The sequence below is a fragment of the Raphanus sativus genome, chromosome 5, assembly GCF_000801105.2.
Source record: "Raphanus sativus cultivar WK10039 chromosome 5, ASM80110v3, whole genome shotgun sequence".
Lineage (NCBI taxonomy): Eukaryota > Viridiplantae > Streptophyta > Magnoliopsida > Brassicales > Brassicaceae > Raphanus > Raphanus sativus.
Genome location: NC_079515.1, coordinates 21891526 through 21913321, shown reverse-complemented (window position 1 = coordinate 21913321; position 21796 = coordinate 21891526). Strand labels below are relative to the sequence as shown.

The 21796-nt window shown below is 36.7% G+C and overlaps 4 protein-coding genes, 2 long non-coding RNA genes and 1 other non-coding gene across 11 annotated transcripts; 4 read left to right on the top strand and 3 right to left on the bottom strand.

Annotated features, from left to right (window-relative positions):
* Positions 1–888: 888 nt before the first annotated feature.
* On the bottom strand, positions 889–3321 carry LOC108863083 (1-aminocyclopropane-1-carboxylate oxidase homolog 3-like). Its single transcript, XM_056986206.1, has 4 exons — positions 2948–3321; positions 2314–2575; positions 1374–1695; positions 889–1273 (listed from the first exon to the last, which is right to left on the bottom strand). Exons 1-4 carry the CDS (start codon positions 3213–3215, stop codon positions 1019–1021), a joined length of 1107 nt encoding a protein of 368 aa, XP_056842186.1. The 5' UTR covers positions 3216–3321; the 3' UTR covers positions 889–1018.
* Positions 3322–6354: 3033 nt separating this feature from the next.
* Positions 6355–6427, bottom strand: TRNAA-AGC (transfer RNA alanine (anticodon AGC)). The gene has a single exon. It is a non-coding gene; the product is annotated as a tRNA-Ala (tRNA).
* Positions 6428–6568: 141 nt separating this feature from the next.
* Positions 6569–8393, top strand: LOC108863522 (uncharacterized). Its single transcript, XR_001951119.2, has 6 exons — positions 6569–6881; positions 7030–7191; positions 7272–7393; positions 7548–7611; positions 7883–7934; positions 8060–8393. It is a non-coding gene; the product is annotated as an uncharacterized LOC108863522 (long non-coding RNA).
* A 141-nt stretch (positions 8394–8534) lies between these two features.
* Positions 8535–10442, top strand: LOC108863520 (pentatricopeptide repeat-containing protein At1g06580). The gene has a single exon (XM_018637976.2). The coding sequence runs from the start codon at positions 8659–8661 to the stop codon at positions 10168–10170; it is 1512 nt and encodes a 503-aa protein (XP_018493478.1). The 5' UTR covers positions 8535–8658; the 3' UTR covers positions 10171–10442.
* Positions 10443–10794: 352 nt separating this feature from the next.
* On the top strand, positions 10795–12424 carry LOC108863521 (4-hydroxyphenylpyruvate dioxygenase). The gene is made up of 2 exons (XM_018637977.2): positions 10795–12002; positions 12077–12424. The coding sequence occupies exons 1-2, from the start codon at positions 10858–10860 to the stop codon at positions 12249–12251; spliced, it is 1320 nt and encodes a 439-aa protein (XP_018493479.1). The 5' UTR covers positions 10795–10857; the 3' UTR covers positions 12252–12424.
* A 1861-nt stretch (positions 12425–14285) lies between these two features.
* On the bottom strand, positions 14286–15305 carry LOC108856960 (uncharacterized). 5 transcript variants are annotated; one of them, XM_018630872.2, is made up of 2 exons: positions 15183–15305; positions 14286–14856 (listed from the first exon to the last, which is right to left on the bottom strand). In XM_018630872.2, exon 2 carries the CDS (start codon positions 14838–14840, stop codon positions 14427–14429), a length of 414 nt encoding a protein of 137 aa, XP_018486374.1. In that variant the 5' UTR covers positions 14841–14856; positions 15183–15305; the 3' UTR covers positions 14286–14426. The 5 variants fall into 5 exon arrangements, with proteins under 5 accessions (XP_018486374.1, XP_018486370.1, XP_018486373.1 ...); XM_018630868.2 differs by having other exon boundaries at positions 15100–15218; XM_018630871.2 differs by lacking the exon at positions 15183–15305 and adding an exon at positions 15017–15116.
* A 1477-nt stretch (positions 15306–16782) lies between these two features.
* On the top strand, positions 16783–18601 carry LOC130512917 (uncharacterized). Its single transcript, XR_008946554.1, has 2 exons — positions 16783–17121; positions 17318–18601. It is a non-coding gene; the product is annotated as an uncharacterized LOC130512917 (long non-coding RNA).
* The last annotated feature ends 3195 nt before the right edge of the window (positions 18602–21796 follow it).

Here is a 21796-nt window from a genome sequence, read left to right as displayed (position 1 = left end):
CCTTGAAGCATCATTATCAAGAATTTCTTATGATGGAGTTTTTATGGAAATATATGAAACTGTTTTTCAATTTTTAACTAAAAGTGTTAAGAAAATGTTTCTTAAAATATTTGAACAGTTTCTTAATTTTTTAGTTAAAAATGCAAAACTGTTGAATTATATTATATAAAGAATTTAATTAAAAACTATATTAGGGAAAAAATTTCAAATATATATCAAATATAAAAATTGATATTTAAAAAATGAAATAGTATTAAATCAAAACGAAAGGGATTCTTATTTGTACAAATGGTTTCTTATATTTTTCTAAGAACTCTGTTGTAAGAAACTTTGGATAATGATACATCATTGATTATACACTTTTTTGATATTTTTTTCTTGGGAGCCACCCTTCTTGACTTGACTTATCAGTTTTGCTTTCCTAATTATTTTCTCTACTGTAGAAACAATGTTTGGATGTCAGGTTACTCATTGCTCTTGACATGAGCAGAAGGCATGCTCTCTTCCTCCTCATTGGATCAGTTGCTCATTGTTCTTTTGCTAAACAATTCATGCAGGATACTATGGTAAGACCACTTAATGATTCATGACCAATGAAGATGCTTTTATTTCTGCGCTTATAAAGATTTTTAAGTGTAACCGACTCTCGTGATCCTGTGATGATTAATTTGAGAACGAAGCCCAATAGGATAAAGTTACTAGGGTTTGAGTCCTAGTCACTAGAGAATTTAAATTTTGGCATCACCATGAGACAACCGACACGTATGTCGGAAATATAGGCTGCTAACACGTGCAAGTCTTGTTCCACTTTGGTGGGGACCATAATTCTCTTGTATAAATCTGTATAATTTAAAAAAGGATTCAAGGTAAAAAGTATAAACAGTAATATGTTTGTTAACCTCTTGGGCTGTTCTCTTCCTTAATCACACTTTTGATATTGTTCTCAGAATAATTGAATCTGCGAATCTAGATATATTACTTATACATCCATGTTGAATGTGTGTGGAAAAGTTGTAGTTCATATTTTAAAATGGAGTAAAGCAGAGGTCCCATCAAGTCCTTTGGTATTGTAGTAAGCAGTGTACTCTCTAATGGTGGTCTCTCTGTACTTTGGAGGGTTTTCTTTAGACAGAAGCTCTCTAATGGGTCCGTACATTTTTGGATTCGGTCTTACACCAGTGGTGAAGAAACACGCGATGGAGACTCGAGCTTGTGGGAATCTATTTGCCAATACACGATGCTCCAGACTGACGAACTTGTCATTTGTTATAAGCTGCACCAAAGGAAAACAAACAAAATAACCTTTGAACCAAGAGGCAGATCATTCTATACAAGGCAAAATAGAGCAAAAGGCAATGATTGTGCAAACTAACCTGTAGAAGATCTCCGATGTTGATAATGAGTGCACCAGGAACATGAGGAACATCAAACCAATACCCTTCACGGTTGACTTGAAGACCTTCGATTTGATCTGGTAGAAGCACTGTAAGGAAAGAGTTGTCTGAATGCTGACTTGTGCCTAAAGTTAGGTCAGGCTCTGGACAGGGTGGGTAGTAATGGTTAAGCATGAGCAAACCCTTTGAGCAATCCATCTCATTCAAATGGTTAGGGTCTAACCCTAGAGCTTCTGATAAAAGCTCAAAGAGAAACTCTCCTAGAATCATCACGTGCTTTGTGTATTCCAACATAACATCCCTGAAACAATTCATTACATAAAATAGATACAAAATATCAAACAAGGCTGAATCGGAGATTTGTGGGATCATAAACATTTTTGAATTAATCTTACTAAATTCGTTTTTGACGATTTGATGACCATGCAACATATGTATTAGACCTAACATTATGAACCGAACCAAACCAAAATTTCTATTAATTCAGTTCGAATTCGTCAGGTTTTCAAAAATGATCAGTGTATGGGACCAGTCCGGTAATCGGTTATTTTGCTTTTTTTTTCTTTAAGAAAATGAATCTATACCCAAACTATACCATAAAGAATCGAACTAACCAAACTAACCGAACTAAATAAAATTGACCAAAAAACAATAAATTTAAACCAAAATCTATCTGAAATCAAAACTTTTGGTAGGATTTTCGAAAACTGAATTAACTGAATATCAAACCAAATTTTATTTTGACTTTTGAGTTAATTCAGTAAGGTTCACACTAACCAAATACCAAATAACCCGAACTAACCAAACCAGCATGCCAAATATACATACTAGCTTATTAAAATTTGAGAACTAAACCGAAATAGATGTGCCTAGAACCGGTCATGATATCAACGCAGGTTAAGCAATGGAGTCATCATACCTACAAATCTCTGGTAAGTCCTCTGGTTCTGGAGGATCTGGAGCAATGGTACAAGAGAAAGTGTCTCTCCAGTTAGCAGCTGGAGCGCTAAAAAGATCAAAGTTACTCAAATACATAAACCTTCTGCTGAAATCTCTCCCGTAATATTGTTTCCTCACTTCTGGTAGCTGCTCGTGAAACCCACGAACTCCATCTTTCATCTTTTCTAGAAGATCGAGGGGAACTCCATGGTTAATCACCTGGAAGAAACCCCACTTCTCTGTATTAGACACATAGTTGTCCCACATCGGTAGTTAGAAGGGATCCTTAGCACTATATAAGATAGTTGAGCCACTCCATTAATCACCAATTGGTTTTAAGTGTGAAGCTCATCTAGCTTAACATGGTATCAGAGCCCGATCCACGCAATCCAACCCGATCCACATCGATCTGGCCCAAAGTTGGCCCATCGATCTTTGCCCGAGTATTCCGAGATTGATGCTCAGAGAGCCATCATCTCGAGGAGGCGTATTAGACACATAGTTGTCCCACATCGGTAGTTAGAAGGGATCCTTAGCACTATATAAGATAGTTGAGCCACTCCATTAATCACCAATTGGTTTTAAGTGTGAAGCTCATCTAGCTTAACACTCTGATGCCTCTTTAATCCCTTGAATCACGTTCTTGCGCTTAGTCTCGTCCTCGAAGACACGTCCACCGAGATCAAACGTTGGGATCGTTGTGAGATGTTGCAAGTCAGAGGAAAGCGGTTTAGGGTTTGATGGTTTGAGAGATGAGTGATGGAATATGCGTGGAACCTCTGAAACTCCGGCGTCTACGAGGCCTTTTACACCTGTCTTGGTGTTGTCGAAAGCTTTAAGCTCACTGACACGATCGAATGAAGATATCTTCATCGTCTCCATTGCTTTTTTTTTTCTAATCAGATAACAGAGCAATCTGATAATAAACGGAACCCACAAAGAAAAAACGAAACTTTCTTCATGGGTTTGAATAAGACACGTCGCTACAAGAAGACCATTGATCAGAGATAATGTTTGTAAGAAGGAAAAAGACAAGGCTTCCGACACCACCCCTGGCCCACTGGCTTTAGCACCGTCTTGATAATAAACAAGAAGTGTTTTTTTTTTTGTAAAAAGGCTTTCAAATTTAAAACAAAAGAACATACATTGTATGGTTTAACAACCATATAGTTTGGGAAAGTATGATGAGACAAGCCTCATAAACAACAAAGCATTAGCTTACAAAGAGAAAGCTTATGATACTAAGCTTAGTGAAACAAGAGAAGGATGAAATTACTAAGAAGATGGAAGGTGGTATCCGCGGCCTCGACGACCTCGTTTACCTCTTCCTCTCACAGTTTTCCAATCCATATCTTGAAATTTTTGAAGTGGTTTTATCAGCCTTCCACCTCGTGACATGGTGAGGTTTGCCGTAGCATCACTCATAAACCCATCTCCATCATCTTGCTCATTATGATCAATTTGATTGACAAGGGTGCTGCCATGTTGTGGAGAGACCAATAAATTGTCCGTTGAAGCCAAGTTGCTTTCGAAGACAATAACAGGTGATGGAATTTCTTCCATAATAGTAGTTTGAGTTGGAGCAGACTGTGTGCCGGCTAATGGTGATAAAATGAAGTGAGAGTTGGAGCCATTGGCTATATGTACCTTAGAGTGAGTGAGGTCGTTTGCTGGAGTAGAGAAATCATGTGGCTCTACATTCACTTGTGATTGTAGATCAGTATCTCTTCCTATTGTAGGTTCCAAAGTCTGTACAGAAAGTTCAACTTGTGCTTCTTCCGCTGAGACCTGATCCATCTCTGAATTTTTAACCTGCAACTCCAATTGATCTGAAGGAACAGTAGACTGATCTCGTAACTTTTCCATTTCACCTTGTGGATCTTCAACAGACATGTCCTCATGTCTTGAACTTGTTTCCACAATAGAGGGAGGAGCTGGAAGTAAGCATCTTTTTTCTTTGTGTCCTAAGTGTCCACATCTGCCACAAACACTCGGAATCCAGGTGTACTCAACATCTACCAAAAAAATATTACCTTGTTTGTCGTCTAAGGCTATTTGCTTTGGAAAAGGTTTGTCAAGTTCTACTTCGACCAGCAACTTTGCTTCACCCAAACAAGTCGGATCAAGTCGAGGTTTATGCGTTTGCATAGGCTCCCCAAGACCAGATGCTACATGGCTGAGACCTAATCTGGAGTAGCAACTATCCGGAACATTTTTAAGGATTACCCACACTGGGATTGTGGATACTTCAGGGGTTTTGAAAGAGTCAACTGGTTTCCAAGGCGAAACAAATACCAAACAATCATCAACATGCCATACAGCTCTTTGAAGTACCCAATGTCGAGTAGCATCATGAGGTATGTGAAACATGTAAGAAGATTCACTTAGCTTACGGCAACCTATTCTACAACTTCTTCCCCATAACTTATTCACTACCGCATGGATTAAGCCTCCAGGAGGAAGGGAACAGCGATGAAAGTGACCAATGATGTATTCTTTTTTATTTTCTGGTCCTAAGCGAAGTACCTGAGAAGGAATTGTGACCTGTGGAGTTCCATCGAGCCGAAAGGTTGGCTTGGCTGCTCGATAAAGGTTTCTGGTAGTAGGGTCCATTCTGGCAGCCCATGGAAACCTTAGTGTTCCATCCTCCTTAAGTTCAGGAACCGGAATCTTCTGGACAGGCATACGAGGAAACTCTTTGGCTGTAGTTGGGTAGTTTCTTTTCTTCTGGCTTTGCCCAAGACCATCAGTCAATGTTGGCCAAAAAGAATCAACGAGATTATTAAGGTTCTGCGGATCAAAGTCACTTGGTGTTGCCGGTGTTGGAGGAGTTGCTGGTGGTGCAAAGGCGAGAGGCTTGGCCCAAGCTCCAATTGAAGGAACAAAAGTAGCTTGAGTATCCACAGATATCTCGGGAGAGGGAATAGTTATCAAGGGAAGACCAGTTGATTGATGTGGTGAGATCGAATGTGGAGAGTTCGTACCAGCATTTTCTTCCGTCTGGTGAACGATTTCCGGTAAGGTGACACTATCGCCGGAAGCTACTTGTGCATCTATTCCACTAGAATCGATTTCCCCTAATTTTTGGGTTAGGGTTTCGTCTGAATCCATGGGATTCGACACCAAACCGACGACATCTAGTTGGTCTGCTTTGCCATCATTCACTATCGGAACTGGAGGAGTAGAGGACAACTCTGTATCAGCAGAAATTTCTTTTTCCGTTGAGACCGTACATGGAGTTGATGTGGTCGGCGTTGAAGACTCAATCGACCAGCGACACTTAGATGGCCAACGAGGATCCGGTGAGACAGCAGGTTGAGCAGATGTTGAGGAATTAGAGATTGTGACTGACGGATGAGAAGAGTCACCTATTAATGGTGGTTTAAGATTCATGGCAAAAGAGAAACGAGAGAAGAAAAGGACAGTGTGATACGATCCTTGAGAAGAGACGAGACTGGATCTAGAGCTCGTGATGGGCGACGCGCCGGAGCTCCGTCGAGAAAGGAAGAATCAGCGTGAGTTTGGTCGGGGGAGCTTTTGTCGGGGAGAGATGAGAGAGAAAAGGCTAACAAGAAGTGTTATTACAGAGAATATCAAAGTCTCAAGCATCTTTGATTAGTACAAATACTCTTTCTCACACTCTTTTGATATTTGACTTATGCTACATTTATCTGTAAATATATATCCATTATCATCCATAGTGTTCATATCTTAGTGTGGAGCAAATCTGAGGTGCTTGCGTCTGAAGTTAGGTCAGGCTCTGCACAGGGTTGGTAGTAATGGCAAAGCATGTTCATCACTTGCTTCGAGTATTCCATTATAACATCCCTGAAACATTTATCACCATATGAATCATAAGATTAAAGTAAAGAAAGTCGTGTCTAAAATTCGCTGGCAGATCCTGTGGTTTCAGAGGATTTGGAGCGCCATCTAATAAAAGGAAGTATCAGCTGATGTAGATTTTTTCAGAAAAGAAAATAAAGTGGAGAAGTGATGTAGATTTTTTTAGAAAAAAATAAAGTGGAGAAGTGGGGTATCGATCCCCATACCTCTCGCATGCTAAGCGAGCGCTCTACCATCTGAGCTACATCCCCGATGTTGTTATATTCTAGTTCATAAACATACTTAATTTTTAGGTGAAATGATACTCTTCTTAACTGAACGGCCGGCTGTACCACCCGATTGTTAACCGGAAATAAATAACTGGTTTTATTGTTATTGTTCTTTCTATTCAAACGAGTGCTCACTTTCCCGGCGACTCGACTCGAAAATAAATCTCCACCCGAAGTGGACCTAATCCCGGCAAGAAATTGAGCTGCAGAGTGAATAGAGATTGATAGAGTCTCCTGTTGCTCTAAAACGAGCGGCGGCGAGGGAGAGAGATGGCCGGATCAACGAGAACAGCCGGCGCTTTTGCCGTAACTCCGCACAAAATTTCCGTTTGCATTCTCCTGCTGATATATGCTCCAGATGTCTCTCCCCTTCCCTTTCTCTTCCGTTTCTCAGCACAACCGACTTGCCCTCTACTTGCTGCTCTCTCTCACTAAGGTATTAGCACAACGTTTTCACTAGATTCTCGCGAGTTGATGATACTTTGAAACGTTATAATCGATTCTCTTATTGGTTTCGATGAGTGACGATGGAGTGTGGATTTGAGAACAGTTGTCCTGACGAAATTTTTGTATTAATGTTGCAGGCATGCTATGATTATGTATGAGATGAAGCTGGAAGAGCTCATCAACAAATTGAGAGAAGTTGGGGAAGACTTGGATGTGTGGCTAGCTGAGCATTTAACTAAATAGATTTTCATCTTTGTATTCACCTGATGATCTATTGAATTTTTTTACTGACATGCGAGGTTAGCTACTAGGGTCTGTTTTTCTTCTTCTTTGCATCATGTTTGGATCTTGTTGGTTATTACTTTGTTTTTGTACGTAGGAATATTTGGAAGCCTTGATTCAGGAGCTGTGCTAGATGATCAGATTGTTTTGGTTCCAAACAGCAACTTGGGAGTGTTTGTTCGTCGTTGCATTTTGGCTTTTAACCTTTTATCGTTCGAGGTATTGTTTTTTTTTTTTTTTTTTTTTCGGTCACTCTTTTTTTTATTGCTTGATGCGACTCCTGTAAATATCCAGTTGTGGTTGCCTATTAGATATATGTGTCACTAGGCATTAAGTTCAAACATGATTTGATCCATGTTCCATTGCCTAAAAGCTAGTGCAGGGACTGAGGGATTTGACCTTGTTCCTCCTTCCACTGGTTGTAGCATGTATGGAAGGTACGAGATTTGTTTGTTATGTTTAGGAATGATACGTTTCCAGAAGGGGATGAACAATGAAAGCAATAATCCAACTTGTTCTCTGTTTTATTAGATTAAATTAAAAAGGAATGACATCGTGGTTTATAATATTAAGCTTAGTGAGGATATTTAGAACATAACGAATAGAATCTATCTACACGGATAAGTTTAGTTTCTTGCTTGTTGCAAACTTTCGAGTTTCTTATCGGTTGACTTTTATTTGTTGTGTCTTGTAAAAATATTTCGCCAGTGTCCTGGATTCTGTCTAAGGCAAGCTTCAGATGAGCTTTCAAGCTTTGGAGGTAACTTGTGCCATTAAGAATATTTATGTAGCTTTTGCTTTTGAAAAATAAGGGTGAACTCTGTTCTATCGCCACATCATTGCGTAAGAGGATGCTATGTTTTAACCATTGTGATTATTGTGCAGTACCATGAACTAGCAGCTGAAGCTTTGTATTTAATGGCGATGGTATACGACAAGCTGGGACGTCGTGAAGAGAGTGGAGAACCCTCAAGACGTGGAACCAAACATTGCATGAGAATCTGTGGCCATAGCTAATAAGCTTACTCAGTAAAGCTTGCAACTTAAGTTGTAACATGTTCCTTAAGACTTGTTCTAGTGATGTCTAACTTTACGTCACGATCGACACTAAGTAGGTTGCAACCTTATACTAACTCTGAAAATGTAGGAGACTGAAAAACCATCGAGGTGATTTGAAATTCTTTTGTACAGTATATGCTAATTCAACGCAATCTCTGTTTTTTTTTTGTGCCAATACGTCGTCGTTTGGGAGGAAACAAACGGGATTAATCACTTAAATTAAAGGAAACTCAATTATCGAATACGTCGTCGTTTCATGTGAACAAACCATTACAAAACCTTGATGCAAAAACTCAACGGCGTCAGTCAGTAATCAACCTCGCCGGAGATAACTGCTCGGCGTCTTTCTCCTTAGGATTCGCACCGCGACGCCCCGTGATATTAAGATGGTGAACGAATCCAATTAACCGAAAAATCCACTACGGATGCGGAGATCGATTACAATCGCGAAAACGTTTCTTCACCATCACCGTCATCTCCTGGAGAAAGGTAACCCCGTAACTGCTCTCTCATATATTAGCGGTCTCCGAGCATTTTCTCGCGTCAACGACTACCGAGAGAGATTGAGAAGAAGCGAGCTCCGCTCAATCAAACTACACGACGCAGTCGATTTGTTCTACGACATGGCCGAGTCTCGTCCCCTCCCTTCCATCATCGATTTCAGTAGAGTACTAACCGCCATCGCCAAGATGAACGAGCACGGTCTCGTAATCTATCTCTTCACTCTGGTCGATAACTTAGGAATCACACCTGATCTCTACAGCTTCAGTATCTTGATAGACTGTTTATGCAGATGCTCTCAGCTCTCCGCCGCTCTATCTTTCCTCGGAAAGATGATGAAGCTTGGTTATAACCCCAGCGTCGTCACGCTCGGATCACTGGTTAACGGATTCTGTAAGGTGAATAGGATCCACGATGCTATGTCTCTTGTTGATCAGATGGTGGAGTTGGATTACGAACCCAACGCTGTAATCTACAACATGATCATCGATGGTCTTTGCGAGAACCGGTGTTTGACTGCTGCCATTGACGTTTTGATACATATGGAGAACGTTGGAGTTAGGCCTGATGCTGTTACGTATAACTCACTTATCACCGGTCTTTTTAGCTCTGGTGTTTGGGGTGTCTCCGCTAGATTACTTAGTGACATGATGAAGAAAGGGATCGAGCCGGATGTGGTCACTTTCAGTGCTTTGATCGATGCGTATGTGAAAGAGGGGCGGATTTTAGAGGCTGAGGAAGTGTATAAGGAGATGATTCGGAGATCAGTAGATCCCAATATTGTTACTTACAATTCGTTGATCAATGGGCTTTGTATTCACGGTCGTCTAGATGAGGCGAAAAACACGTTTAGGCTTATGGTGAGGAAAGGTTGCGTCCCGAATCTTGTGACTTATAATACTCTCATAAATGGGTTTTGCAAGTTTAGGAGGGTAGATGATGGGATGAGAATCTTCTGTACGATGGTGCGTGATGGAATTGTCGGTGATATATTCACTTACAACACTCTCTATCAGGGCTATTGTCGAGTGGGGAGATTCAGAGCTGCTGACAAGGTTCTATGTCGGATGGTTTCTTGCGGCGTGCGTCCCGATATTTTCACCTACAACATTTTGTTAGACTGTTTATGTGAGCATTGGAAGGTAAAAAGGGCGTTGGTGATATTGGAGGATATGGAAAAGAGTGAGATGGGTATTGGTATTATTACGTATAATATTATCATCAAAGGGATGTGCAAGGCGGGTAAGGTGGAAGAGGCGTGGTGTTTATACTGCAATCTCGATCTCAAAGGAGTATTGCCTGATGTTGTAACGTACATGACGATGATGATAGGATTGCGGAGGAAAAGACTATGGCGCGAAGCGCATGAGCTGTATAGAAAAATGATGATAGATGGGCTTATGCCAACTGATTGGAGGTATAAAAGAAGTAATTAGGATAGACCATAGAGATTAGGAGTGGTTAAGTTGTTTTCTTAAGTCTCCACAAGTGCGTCTGACTATGAGTTAGGCTGTTGTATGATGGAAAGCAAACTGTAAGTTAGGCATGAACGATGTAATGGTAGACTAGGGGGTCACACACTCACATTCACACACTCAAGCATTAGATGTTGCAGGTGTAGTTTATTTACATCCACATAAGCTCATTTGTGTTGTACAAAACAAGGGAATATCATTTTTTTAATTACACTTTGTGTTGTAACATTTCATACGCAGTGTATTAGAAAAATTGACATTAATGTGTCATTAACAGATAAAATATGAGAAAGTAGTTTTGTCTTTTGGATATTGTGGGAAAATGCAATGTTTCTCAACGGTGGATAAGTCTTACACGTACGCACTCCGTAACTGGACAAGGAGACAACCACCAGCACCATCAGGGGAGGAGGTATATCAAGTAACGTTTCCTTTTGATGAAATCTGACCGTACACGTGTACTCTTGGATGTCCAACAATAGTCAACACCCGATCTGACTAAGACTGTATAAACCGTTGATTTTTTTTTTTCCAAAATAAACTGATTTTAAAAATAAATTAAAATCCTTATTATTTGTGTACATAGCTCAACGAACCACACTGAGTTCCGTAACAGAGTCTAGTTCAAGCAGCAGAAGGTGGAAATCTATGGGGCACGAAAACGCCGCCGTTTCAGAGAGCCATCACGACGAAGCTGCGTCGCAGGGATTCAAACTCGTCGGATTCTCCAAGTTCGTGAGGAAGAATCCAAAGTCCGACAAGTTCAAGGTAAAGCGCTTCCACCACATCGAGTTCTGGTGCGGCGACGCCACCAACGTCGCCCGCCGCTTCTCCTGGGGACTCGGTATGCGACTCTCCGCCAAATCAGATCTCTCGACCGGAAACATGGTTCACGCCTCCTACCTCCTCACCTCCGGCGACCTCCGATTCCTCTTCACCGCTCCTTACTCTCCGTCTCTCTCCGCCGGCGAAAACGCTACAGCCTCCATCCCGTCCTTCGATCACGTTTCTTGCCGCTCCTTCTTCTCTTCGCATGGACTCGGCGTAAGAGCCGTCGCGATTGAAGTCGAAGACGCTGAGTCAGCCTTCTCCATCAGCGTAGCTAACGGCGCCGTTCCTTCCTCACCTCCTAGCGTCCTAGACGGAGCCGTTACGATCGCGGAAGTTAAACTATACGGAGACGTCGTCCTCCGTTACGTCAGTTATAACGGAGGAGAAACCGATAAATCTTATTTCCTTCCCGGATTTGAGCTTGTGGATGATACGTCGTCGTTTCCACTCGACTACGGTATAAGGCGTCTTGACCACGCCGTTGGAAACGTCCCCGAGCTTGGTCCAGCGTTGACTTACCTATCGGGGTTCACTGGCTTTCACCAGTTCGCGGAGTTCACAGCAGACGACGTGGGAACAGCCGAGAGCGGTTTGAACTCGGCGGTGCTAGCCAACAACGACGAGATGGTTCTTCTACCGGTAAACGAGCCGGTTCACGGGACGAAGAGGAAGAGTCAGATTCAGACGTATCTGGAACACAACGAAGGCGCGGGGCTGCAGCATCTGGCTCTGATGAGCGAAGACATATTCAGGACTCTGAGGGAGATGCGGAAGAGGAGCGGCGTTGGAGGGTTCGACTTCATGCCTTCTCCTCCGCCTACTTACTACAAGAATCTCAAGAAAAGGGTTGGAGATGTGCTCGGCGACGAACAGATTAGGGAGTGTGAGGAGTTGGGGATTCTTGTGGACAGAGATGATCAAGGGACGTTGCTTCAGATCTTTACAAAGCCACTTGGTGACAGGTAAGAAGAGTCTCTTTCTCTTTTATGTTAGTTAGGGTTGATCAGATGCTAAGAATCTCTTCTTGTGGTGATAGGCCGACGATATTTATAGAGATAATACAGAGAGTAGGATGCATGAAGAAAGATGAGGAAGGGAAGGTTTACCAGAGTGGAGGATGTGGTGGCTTTGGCAAAGGTAACTTCTCTGAGCTCTTCAAGTCTATTGAAGAGTATGAGAAGACTCTTGAAGCCAAACAGCTTGTGGGTTGAAGAAGAAGAAGAAGAAGAAGAAACTCAAAAGGATTGTAACTGATATGTAAAACTGTTTTACAAAAATGTCTTCCACAATGTATAAACCACAACTCAGTATTTTAAGATCTTTGTAATGAAAACAGATGTAAACAACACAAAAAAATTAGATAATATAAGTTGAATCAAACCCTCTCGGAGTGGTAAATGTAGCAGACGACGGCTCTCCCGCAACAGGCGCCATAGCTGCACTAGAACGAGCAGTCACTGTAGCCGGATACCATGACTTGAGCTCAATGCCATTAAGTGGTTCTTCAACCATATTCTTCAATCCAACCAACGATCATTTTCTCAGACTCATCAATCTGTCTCTCTAACACCAAAATCTCTGATTCCATCACCACAACCTTTCTTCTCTGTTTTCAACTCCTGGCGACTCAATGTTCCCTGGATAAGCAGCAACTTTTAACGGTTCGATGCTGTATAGTGTTTCGGGTCAGACAAACCAACGTTAACCGATTGTCTGACGATCTGTTACTGATGGACGGTTAAGAATCGTCAAAATCAATCCATCCGGTTAGTTTCACATAACCGATATTAATTAATTAATTGATTAATTTAAACCGTGGGATGAGACAAGACAGACTTTTCCAGCTTCGACGTCTCAGTTCAATTTTTGATTTCTCTCTTCAAGACTATACTTGAGAGAATCAACCATCTGAAGTTTAGATACCATTTCGTAGATCTTGAATCACGTTTTTCTACCGGATTCACCTGGTAAATTTTGAGTCTTTTGAGAATGATATTTTCAGATCATCGAATCCAGATTTGTGATCTCTGCCTTTTTTTATTTTCTAGGAATTTGGATCAGATATGAACTGGGTTCAACGCAAAATCTATCTTTACAATGTCACGTTCGGGCTGTATATGCTTGATTGGTGGGAACGATACCTCTTCAGTATCCTTTCTCTTTTTTTCAGTCATCTCCTCTGTCTTCTGCTTTAAATATTTGGTGGTGATGTCTGAATTTCTTTTCATTCGTTTTATCTTTTAAATCTTCTTATAAATGATATTAAAGAGTATTTGAGATTATTTATACCTAGCTCTGATTGAAAAATCAGTTTGGTAGGGGGAGAAATGTTGGATTTTGAAATTTTAGGACCTCAAAATATCTGCTTTTGCATCTTTCTTTGGGCTCTTTTTGCCTGTCCTTAACTCTTTTTTTTCAGATGGTTTGGTGGTAGTCTTGATTTGGTTCGTAGCTTACAACGGTACCCGCTACTTTTCAGAACTCTTCAAAAGGTTAAATTTAACTTTCCTTGTGCACTTGTTTAGTATATCTGGTTTGATTAGCGTTTCTTGTAGGCTGTCTCAGAACCTTGCTTTTTTTTTTTTGGTTTGTATAAATGTATGATACATTCTGCTTTGTGGCTTCAACAAGATACATTACTTTGTATGTTTTCCTAGGAAATTTTTCAAAACTCAAGGATAAGTCAAGCATTGCCTTTGATCCTTCTCTTTCTCTTGTGCATATAGTTGGGGGGTAAGGATAGATACTTCAGACCATATGCTTTAATCCTTTCCAGGAGTTGACTGGATTTGAGACACAAGTCTTTAGTTTGCCTGATGAATAGTCTGATGCTGCTTGGTATCTAAATCTTCTAAACAATAAATAGTATTCAGTATTTTATCCTAGGCTGTTCTGAGAGGGGATTTGAAGCTCTTTCCTGATGATTTTCTATTTGCAGGCATTTGGCATAAAAAAAACAGACTGTGTTCCTCACACGGTAGAGCAAGAAATTCATGGAAACCTCCACAGGCAAGGCGTGTAGTAGTTTCAATTCTGAGACGTATACCTGACAACACCTTTATGCTGCTTCCCCTCCCCTTTCCGGCATCTCCTCTGATTAATATTATAGCTTTCCTTCAAAGTTCATTGTCAACTGTATCATTTGTTTCTATGTTTTTGGAATTGATAGTACTTATTTATTGATGCAAAGTCTTTCTGTTGGATCTCCAATCACTTTTGAGACTTAGTGCATTCTTCTCAGACACTACTACAATAATGTTATTCATTTCAAATACCAAAACATAATAATACATAGTTGCAGGGGAGTTGAGGAACTTGAGAAATCACAAATAACACATAGCACTGGTTCAAGAAGGAACTCTGTTCTAAACAAATATAAAACAAACTCAAGAAGAATCAGTGACCCAATCCTTAGGCAGGGAAGACTTGCAGATCTGAGACAGAAGATGCTGATCTCTCTTGTCTGGTCTTTTGGAACCAAATCCTCGACTGACACCAATTTCAAGAGCTTCTCTTCCCTCTTCAGCTATTCTTTTCCTAATAGCTAGCAAAGAACTTTGCTTCTCAGAAGCTATTTCTGCTTTGTCCTCCTTGACATCTCCTCCACCATCTTCAGTAATCTCTGTTCCTGTCCCCCACCATTTGTTTGACACGGTTGCTAAACCCTTTGACGGGAATCCAGATTTGAACTCATCTAAAGCTGCCATTGTCTTTGCCAGATTAGGGTTGTTAGCCCATACATTGTTGGTGGAGGACTTGCCACTCTTGTTCCCACCATGCTGCACCGTCGAATGCATCATAGGAAACAACAAACCACTGTATTCAAAAATCGAAACAGGAATCAAAGTGATTTCATGATGTTTTTATCCCAAAAGCACATACACAAATTACTGTGAAGAAGACCTAGAATCTTGCAAGAACAAAGAAAACCCTAGAATAAGACAAAGAGAGAGACTCAACGCTTCCTGAAATCAACCTGCAAAGCTATGGGTTTCAGAAAAGGCCATAGCTTTTTCCAATTTGTGGCATGAAAAAAAGGAACTAATCTCCTACGAATACCTTTTATTTCCACATTCCAAGTTAAAACGAATCTGATTGTAAGAAAGTTATATAAAATAGATGCAACGGATACGTGTACATACCGAGAGGGAGGGGAATGTTTCGTCTGGTTCTTATACGGTGTTTTCTGACTTTCTCAATGTTGACTCGCCTTTCTAGTTTATAGAGTGTACACGTAGAAGAAGACGTTCTTAGAACAAAGAGAAGGATGAAAGTGTAATTTTATATTAGAGAACAACTTTAAACCTTTTTATTATTCACTAGGTGATTCTCCATAAGTATTTACGAAGTAAATTTATTATACTAACTTATTAATATTTTATTTTCAATTTTAAATAACTTAATATTTTATGTAAAATTTCTTTCAAATGATTTAATTTATTTTAATTACACATATAATATTTAATCAGTTTGTTTATTATTTGGATGCATTAAATTTCATGTAATTCTCTGAATTTAACTATAATTTTCTGTTATAAATAGATAAATTTTAATAAATTTTTATTTGCATTTAAATTCACTTTATATAGTAAAACTACGTATATCTTAACATATTTCTGAAAATTAGGAAAAACTAAAGTTGATTGATTTAAAATTACATAAATGAATATAACAATAATATGTTGAAATTTATTTTAAATAATATTAAACATAAGATTTATATTTACTTTGGGTATGTTATTATCTATACTAAAATATATATTTTTATAGATTTGATTGTAATAAAATTTCAAATATGTCAATACCAAATAACACATATGTTTTATTATTTTTAGCTAAGTTATTTCAAAATCTTGAAAATAACTGAATATTTAAAACTAATTAAAACTCAAAAGATATTTCAATCTAATCATTTACTAAATTATAAGCTAAATTATAATTGCAAATCAGATATTTATGATTTGTTTGAAATCATGAAAGACTTGTGTGCTTGAAAAAATTATTACTTCAAAAATTTATCCCTTAAAGGTCTTAACACATTCTTCTTATTAGTATATCTCTCACAAATTATTATTCATTATTATATATCTTCTGAATAGTTCTTTTACAAAAAAATAATATTACTTGCTTATAAATGAAGAAGCAGATTTTGGTATAACATTATATAAATTGAAATAATCTTAAATTGCTTGTCCTTCCCAATCACATAATACATCACCTCTAGTTCGTGTCAAAATCTCAACTTTAGCATTTCTTTCCCTTTTTATTGATTTTTATATTTTCTGTTTGGTTTGGGTCGCAGATGGAAAGAAGTAGCTGAGGAGAACTTCAAACGCATATGCCAAGCGTATGAGATACTCTCTGAAGAGACTAAGAGGTTGATTTATGATTTGTATGAGATTGAATGATTGACTTCCAGGTTGGAGCTTGGTCCTAGGCTGAGTAAGGCTGAGAAGGTCAAGGAGGAACTTGTAATACCAATGAAAATGTTAAGATTTTTAAGATGAATATTCATTGTACTCAATTACTTTAGAAGTAACAAAAATAAATATTTCAAAATTGTATTTGATACTTCAATTCTAATTTTACTACCATGTAATCTATATATAATAGCAAATCCACAATCAGTGTATGGTGACATCAGTATTTTTTTATAGGAAAAAAAAGTTAGTATCTAACGGTGGAGTTTATCGTAAAAGTACATCCAATGTACTCAATTTTGTTTTAGATGAAGGGAATGACGTCACCGTGTCATTTTAGCAAACGACGTCTTCTTCCTATCTCTTCAGAGGCGTCCCCTAAATTGCAAGAATTATTTTTCACTTAACAGTTGTATCTTTTCACTCTCAGAGTTTCACTGGAACGTCATCATCTTCCTTCAGGAGTTATTTGTTTATATATATAAAGTTTTTCAAACTTTTTTTTTGCCAACTTGTTTCAAGTTTTCGGTGATTCTCTCCTTGTGCTTTTATCTCTCTCCGTCTCCTTTTATATTCAAACCCGTTAGTTTGATTTTGCCGCAGCAGATCTTTGTTCCTATAGCCCTCTCTCTTTCAGCGATAATTTCAGATTCAGATTAAGGTAGTGCTGTTACTCTGCAATTTTTCTGATTATTAAATTTATTGTCCCTTGGAGTTTCTGCAACTACAGTAAGCGTATTTTTGCTTTAATATCCTCTGATTCATTGTTTGATAAGTTACTGTCGGATCCACGAATTATTGAAGGTATGTCTTTGGTGTCTTCTCAGAATCTTAATTATTGCACTTATATATAATAGGATGAAGTGTGTCTTCTGGTGTTTTGAAAAATTTCTGATACGTGAAGAGGTATGTCTTCAAGAGAGAACCAGAGGACATATAATCAAAAATTACTGATCAAACAAGGAATCAGAGGAGCTATGTCTTCAAGAGACATTTTTTTTGGTATTTTATGATTGATCGTGTGGAAATACAAACAATCAGAATATATATCAGCCGCATCTCCGTGCGCTACACTCCTCTGCACTTTTGCTGCTTCGATGTCCACACGATCAGTATTTTTGCTTAGATGTCCTCTGGTTCATCGTTTCTTTATCATTTCCCTTCATCATTGTTCTCACTCACATCCAATTTATTGTCCTACAGCTTTTTGCGTCACTTACTGTGGCTTTTTTCTGTTATGAAACAAGTGACTCCCTCTCCAATTTTTTTCCTTGTCTGTTTTCACCACCACCAATTGTCAAACTCTCTGAACTTTTCCCTGTCTTCACCACACCACAGTCTTGATTTTTCTCTTCTCTTCTTTTATACTGTCTCCCCAACCCACTTATATCTTAATTTACAAATGTAGAGTTATTTAATGAGAAAACTTTTTTTCTCAAGAACTTATTGATCTTCTTTGGTACCGTTTCTCCAAATCAAAAAGGTACTTTTCTAGACTGAATCATCGTTGAAACACAAACAAAAGTAAGACTTACAACTCCTAAAATTGTTTCATTTAACAAGGGATTCAAAGAGAAGAGTTATGATTTTCTGTCCATATGAAGCTGAATGTAAAGTCGTTGTCCATTTTAATTCCATGAATAAGTTTAATCAAAAGGGTATATTACCAAGTTTATTTTGGTCGTCCACGTTATATAGAAGAGATGTGATTTAACTGATTGCCTAGAGTGTAGATATGTTTAGTCTAACGAGAGTATAAGATGTTTTCTTCTCACCGAACAATTAGGTTTCAACTCGCGCTTTGGGACCAGATTGGTAAGGGCCTCTTTCCTTTCGTATCATCTGTACATGCGAAAAATTGGTCTTAGTGATAATAATAAGGTAGAAGAATTTACTTCTGGTGTATCGAGAAGAATTTACTTCTGGTGTATCGAGAGCCTCTTAAATTTTCGTTAATGTTTGTTTAAGTCAACCATTGCATTCTTTATTAACTAATGTAACAGTTGATGATAAACTTTTCACCATTTGATAATAAACCAACCACTGCAGCATGATTAAACATTTGCGCTCTTGTGTTACTTGTAATTTCAAACCGTTTTGTAATTATTGCTGAACCACACTAAGTGTAAAAAGATTTTCCAGTTTTATTGTTTATTATCTCCCAGCTCGAAGGTATTGGAAAATAATAGGTTGTTATTTAAGAAATACTATTCATAATGTATTGGAAAAGAAGGGAGAGTGTTTGAGCAGCTTTGACTTGAGTTAGAAAGTCTTCCACTTAGATCTTACCAAATTTTAATAAGAGTAATGCAATAAAGATGATATGTCTTCTTAGCACGCTTCTTATGCAACACATATCTTTGTTCAATCCCGCATTTTTATACTGGACGACCAACGTTCATGAGCAGAAAATCATATCGCCAACATTACATGATCACAATAATCACACCACTAACAAAATCATGTGTGGTTATATTTTCAATAGATATATTGTTTTATTGGGGGCTTTTTCAAATATGTAAACAAAAAATAAAAGGAATATATATATATATATAAACCATCTCCGACAGTATATTATAGAAATATTTAAAAATAAACTTATAATATCTAATAAATTATTGAATTTCACCATAAATATAATGTGAGTATTCCGTATAAAATGATTTTTAAAATGTAGTAATTTTTTTTCATTTGTCTTCCTTCTATAGTTTATTTTACTTTTGTTTGAATTTCAAAGATAATTAATCAAACAATTGTGAAGTTTGAAACTTGATATGGTAAATATTTTAAAACTTTTATATTAAAATATAATTTAATAAATAAATATGGTGATGTTAATGAAAAATAACACTTTAACATAACTATAAAATATAAAATTTTAGTTATTGTATAAAAATGAAAACCTATCTCTAAACTGAATAAATACATTTAGGGTTCATATTAGAAGTATACGAGATTGGTTCTTAGGAAATTAATTTAATTTTCTAGGTTGATATTATATATTCGAATTATTTATGTAGGGTTCATATCAAAAATAAAAGCATATGTTCATTGAAATAATTTAATCATCGTAATAATAAAAATAATAATAATAATAAAAATAAGAATAATAATAATTAATAATTAAAAATATGTTTATTTTGGAGAACTCTATACAACATATATATATATATATATACTACCATCGTTTTTTTGCCTAATTTTAATTGAATTCTCTTTCGTATTTTTGGATTAGAATATGAGGGAATCTCACTTTTAATGTATCATCATTCTCTATAAATTTATTTAGTTAAGTATTTTAGATTGTTTTATTTTAAATATGGATAACTTACTAAAGGGTTGAGTCTTGAGATTAGAAATTGAAGGCTTCTATTCATCTAAGTAGTTACATATCTTAATATAGCCACTTCATTCCTTTCATTACTTTCAACACAAGTTGTTCTTCTAAAATTGTCATTTGCCAATTATATTTTAGTAAGACTATCAAATTGTATAAAACTCTGTACAATTTGTAAGGCACTCTATTTCTTTAACATTGTATATTAACATCAGTCGTCTGTTATTTAATCTTCAGTAACTATTATATTTTTATAGATGTAAAGATATATGTTGTAATAATATTCCTGTAAAACAAAGGTCAATACTGATTTTTTTTTTATAGTTGTAAATGGATTTGTTAATAAATTGTTATTTTGGTTTTTGGTATACCATTAAAACAACGATACGGATTTTCATTTCTTCTTTTGAGTATTTAATTTGTCAATATTTTTTATAAATTTTTTGTTGATCATTATTTTAAAATAAAAATGTTTTGTAAGCTTAAAAGTAATTTAAATTAATTCTGTATATGTATGTAATATTTCATGCATGATAAAATATATAGTTAATAAATGTGGGAAATTAAAAATGTGAGAAATAAATAATTTTTAGAAAGTAAAAATAAATATAACCATAAAGTATATATATTTTATTAAAATAAATAATTTAATTTTTTAGTAAAGAATTTAATAGTCCGCGCGGATGCGCGGGTTGTTTTTCCTAGTACTAGTATGTAATAAAAGATCATTTTTATCAATGAATTCATTTTCTCCACTAAAACCTTCAGTGTAAATGACTTTAATAATAATATTGTAGGAAAAGTGTTGTAAATTTTTTAATTTATAAAAAAATTTTTTCACCATGATCATATAAAAGCTCGTTAATGCTTAGACAATAAGAAAATATAATCTTATTTGCCATAACTAAAGATATCAAACCCTTTATCTTTTGAGTCATCTTAATATACAAAATAAAATAAGTTGACAAATGGTGTTGTAATGAAGTTTTAGTAAAAAAAATTATTGTATTGTGACTAGACCGTTATTCTCATCTTGTATCAAATCAGATATCAAATGTGGTTACAATTTGTTTCATCATTTAAGTGGTGGTAAAATAAAAACAATCACACAAGAAAGAAATAAATGAAATTTAAAAATGTTGTTTTTAGTCTTGGTTAATATGGAAATCACTTTGTTCACAATCGTAATGTAATATAAAACAAATTCCATTTATTTAATTTTAAAAGGTTGGTGTTTTATAATTTAAAAAGGCATTTTGGAAAATATTTCATGAACTTACAAATAAGTGATTCTAAGATATATACATAAATATAGCAAGTACATGTATTGTACAGATGAAGAGTTATTGTGTAGCACACGAATGCACCAAGTGCTGAGATGTTACAGTGTCGATTAGAAAATGATTACAATTCTCTACACTCGAAGATAATAAAATAATTGGCAACTCTTATTAGGAAACTAAGAAGATAATCAGATTGAGTTTTATGATAAATGTTAATATATTGATATAAGAAGAGCATGTGTTTAATTTGATTGAGTTTATATTGATCTAAGAGGAGCATGTGTTTAATCTGAAAGGACTAAACTCAATCAGATTAAACATATGCTCCTTTCAGATTGATCATATTGATTGAAGAGGAGCATGCTCTTTAAAAAAAAGGAGCATGTGTTCCGCAATATGTGTTTTCTTTTAAACACATATTGATCATATTGATCTAAGAAGAGCATGCTCTTTAAAGAAAAGAGCATGTGTTTAATCTGATTGAGTTTTATGATAAACTCAATCCTCTTAAATACATGTTTTTTTTAACCATGTGTTTAAAAGAAAGCTTACTAAGAGTTGCAAATTAAATAGGTGGTTACCATTTAAGTTCTCTTTTGTAACCTCCACTTAGTTAATAAATATTGTTTATTGAACGTATTATCTGTCAAAAAACTATATTGTTACAAGTTTTTAGTCAAGATTTTATTTTAAGTTACTAGGAGAAAATTAAGACT

Excerpts from the sequence above, each read along its gene's own strand:
- LOC108863083 (XM_056986206.1), bottom strand. The coding sequence starts at position 3,215 with ATGGAGACGATGAAGATATCTTCATTCGATCGTGTCAGTGAGCTTAAA. Across the intron at positions 1,696-2,313 it reads GACTTACCAGAGATTTGTAG|GGATGTTATGTTGGAATACA; the intron begins GTATGATGACTC and ends GAATTGTTTCAG. Across the intron at positions 1,274-1,373 it reads ACATCGGAGATCTTCTACAG|CTTATAACAAATGACAAGTT; the intron begins GTTAGTTTGCAC and ends CCTTTGGTGCAG.
- LOC108863520 (XM_018637976.2), top strand. The coding sequence starts at position 8,659 with ATGCGGAGATCGATTACAATCGCGAAAACGTTTCTTCACCATCACCGT.
- LOC108863521 (XM_018637977.2), top strand. The coding sequence starts at position 10,858 with ATGGGGCACGAAAACGCCGCCGTTTCAGAGAGCCATCACGACGAAGCT. Across the intron at positions 12,003-12,076 it reads ACAAAGCCACTTGGTGACAG|GCCGACGATATTTATAGAGA; the intron begins GTAAGAAGAGTC and ends TTGTGGTGATAG.
- LOC108856960 (XM_018630872.2), bottom strand. The coding sequence starts at position 14,840 with ATGATGCATTCGACGGTGCAGCATGGTGGGAACAAGAGTGGCAAGTCC.